General features: G+C 39.4%; 1 protein-coding gene across 1 annotated transcript; it reads left to right on the top strand.

The window, feature by feature from the left end:
• Positions 1 to 1,309: 1,309 nt before the first annotated feature.
• On the top strand, positions 1,310 to 2,239 carry LOC124225204 (olfactory receptor 491-like). Its single transcript, XM_046637714.1, has one exon. It carries the CDS (start codon positions 1,310 to 1,312, stop codon positions 2,237 to 2,239), a length of 930 nt encoding a protein of 309 aa, XP_046493670.1.
• Positions 2,240 to 3,464: the final 1,225 nt, after the last annotated feature.

The raw sequence follows: 3,464 nt of genomic DNA, 5'->3' as shown, positions 1-3,464 counted from the left end.
ACTAATGATTGGGAAGAGTGAAGCGCAAGTAAGCAAACAACAAAAACCATAACCTAGTATAAATAATGGCAATCTAGACATCTTCAAAACTGATGTCAACACAAATAAAAGTTATCTGATTAATGCTTAAAAGTCAGAGAAGGCTTTGGAGAGAAACGAATCTTGAAGAATGAGTACAAATAACCCAGAGTAATCATGGTGGGAGGTTGGGAGCTATCCAAACAGGAGAAAAAGGAACAAAGGCAAAAGAGACTGGACTGCCTTGTGGGGACTCTAAATGGTTCAGGAAGGTTGGATGAGTGCATGTTGGATGGAAATAACCTGAGAGACCAGCAATCTCTCTGGTATGTATGTAGCACTTTCTGATACATACAGCAGAAACATACATACAGTTTTGAAGATGTCTAGATTGCCATTATTTATACTAGGTTATGGTTTTTGTTGTTGTTTGCTTATTTACACTTCACACTTCCCAATCATTAATTACAGCAGGGCATGTATCAGAAAGTGTGCACTGTGCTGTGCTAAAAAGCTTAGGTTTCATCTTGAAGGCTTGAGAAAGCACTGAAAGACTTAAAAGAATCCCTTTGGCATCATCTATTTTTTTCACTTTGGCAAGAGATCACTGTGGCAGATGTACTGTGAATTTTAAGGGGATAAGAATGAATACAGAAGGTAAACAGATAAATACAATAAAGAGGAGCATGACCAGGGCCTTGACTAAAGTAGGGACGCTACGAATGGAAGTGAGGAGATGAAGAAATAAAATTGGGAGCTAAAATGTAGGTAGAATCAGTAGGATTTTTATTAGATGTGGGACAATGAGAAGAAGAAGGCTGGGATGATTCTCACATTTCAGACGTGAGAGATTGGGTGGACAGTCTTGTCATTCCACAGATATAGAATATAGGAAAACTGGTCCAAGAAAAGGATGAGTTTAGTATGGAGGAAGCTGAGTTTGGAGTATCTGTTGGATTTCCAATTGGAGACTTCCAATACATAATTGAAACTGTAGTTCTGGACCTTGGGAGAGAGATCTGTTTAGGAGACAAGGTTAGAGATGTGTTTTAAAATAAGTATTAGATAAAGAAAAGAATATAACTGAGATCCCAGAAAGTGAGATCATATCTTTTTCCTTTTATGCAAAGAAAAAAAGTCCTGTGAGCACCATATTTACAGGCTGGGCAGAGGACGAAATCACTGTAAATGAGTCTGAGGCATAATCAAAGAACACCAGGAATGCGTTGAAAGAAAGCACAAAACTAATGAACATTCCCATTTTCCTCAACAGGAAAAATTCACAAAAGAGATGGTGAGAAACCGCACCAGTGTGACAGAGTTCATCATTTTGGGGCTAACAAAGGACCCTACACTCTGTGTCATATTCTTTGTGATATTTCTAGGAATCTATGCTGCCATCTTAGTAGGCAATATAAGCATAATCACTCTAATAAGAAGCTGTTCCCAGCTTCACTCTCCCATGTACCTCTTCCTCAGCCATTTGGCTTTTGTGGACATCGGCTATTCCACATCAGTCACACCTCTAATGCTTGTAGGATTCCTTGGACATGAAATGGCCCTCCCAGTCACTATCTGTGAAGCTCAGCTCTATTCTGTGGTCACATTTGGGACAGCTGAGTGCTTCCTGCTGGCTGCCATGGCCTATGACCGCTATGTGGCCATCTGCTCTCCCCTGTTCTACTCCACCCACATGTCTCCGAGAATCTGCATTCTCTTTGTGGGGACTTCCTATCTGGGTGGGTGTGTGAATGCTTGGACATTTACTAGCTGTCTATTGCGTCTGTCTTTCTGTGGACCAAATCAAATAGATCATTTTTTCTGTGATTTCTCCCCTTTGTTGAAACTTGCCTGCTCGGATATCTCCATTATTCAAATTATCCCTTCTATTTCTTCTGGCTCCATCATCGTGGTTACTGTGTTTGTCATAGCTCTCACTTACGTCTGCATCCTCATCACCATCCTGAAGATGCGTTCCACTGAAGGACGACACAAGGCCTTCTCCACCTGCACGTCCCACCTCACTGCAGTTGCTCTCTACTATGGAACTATTACCTTCATTTATGTCATGCCCAAGTCCAGCTACTCAATTGACCAGAACAAGGTGGTGTCTCTGTTCTACACAGTGGTGATCCCCATGTTGAACCCCCTCATCTACAGTCTGAGGAACAGAGATGTAAAGGAGGCTCTGAGAAAGACAATTGTCAGAATATATTCTTAGGATCCATTCTTAGCATTTCAGGTGACGTGTAAAATTTTTGCTTACCAGCATCACACTTAGGACCTACAAAATGCTAACTGCTTAAAGTGAAACCACACGTTTTTTAACTCTCACTTATATATACTTGTAAACTACTTGAGGGAGACCTTGAAATCAGTATAATGATAGGAGTAATTATCATTATTATTGAACACCTTTGGGTGCCAAGTACTTTTTAAAATTTAATTTATTTAGCAAACAATAATTTGAACTAACTATGTGCCAGGCCTTGTTCTAAGGCCATTGCATATATTAACTGGTTTATCCCTCATGAAAACCCTGTGAAATAGCACTATTATTTCTTTTTACAAACAAATAATCTGAGGTACAGAGACGTTAAGAACATTGCCCCAAATCATGCAGCTAGAAAGTTGTGGGACCACATACCTCCTAAAGCAATCTATAGATTCAACACAATCCCTATCCAAGTTCCAACAACATTTTTCACAGAAATAGAGCAAAGAACCCTAAAATTTATATGGAACAACAAAAGACCCCCAATAGCCAAAGGATTCCTGAGAAAAAGAACAAAGCTGGAGGTATCACACTCCCTGATTTCAAAATATACTACAAAGCCATAGTAACCAAAACAGCATGGTACTGGCACAAAAACAGACACACAGATCAATGGAACAGAATCGAGAGCCCAGAAATAAACCCACACATTTATGGACAGCTAATATTCGACAAGGGAACCAAGAGCATACGATGGAGAAAGGAGAGTCTCTTCAATAAATGGTGTTGGGAAAACTGGACAGCCACATGCAAAAGAATGAAAGTAGACCATTCCCTTACACCTTGCACAAAAATCAACTCAAAATGGATTAAAGACTTGGATGTAAGACCCAAAATCATGAAACTTCTAGAGTACGGTCTTTGACATCAGTCTTAGCAGCATATTTTCAAGTCCCATGTCTGACCAGGCAAGGGAAACAAAAGAAAAAATGAACAAATGGGACTACATCAAACTAAAAAGCTTCTGCACAGCAAAGGAAACCATCAACAAAACAAAAGGACAAGCTAATAATTGGGAGAAGATATTTACAAACCATATATCAGATAAGGGGTTAATATCCAAATTATACAAAGAACTCATACAACTCAACAACAATAAAACCAACAATCCAATTAAAAAATGGGAAAAAGATCTGAACAGAGATTTCTCCAAAGAAGATATACGGATGGC

Source organism: Equus quagga, chromosome 14, assembly GCF_021613505.1.
Source record: "Equus quagga isolate Etosha38 chromosome 14, UCLA_HA_Equagga_1.0, whole genome shotgun sequence".
NCBI lineage: Eukaryota > Metazoa > Chordata > Mammalia > Perissodactyla > Equidae > Equus > Equus quagga.
Note: the sequence above shows the minus strand (reverse complement) of the source record. Positions and strands in the feature narration are given on the sequence as shown.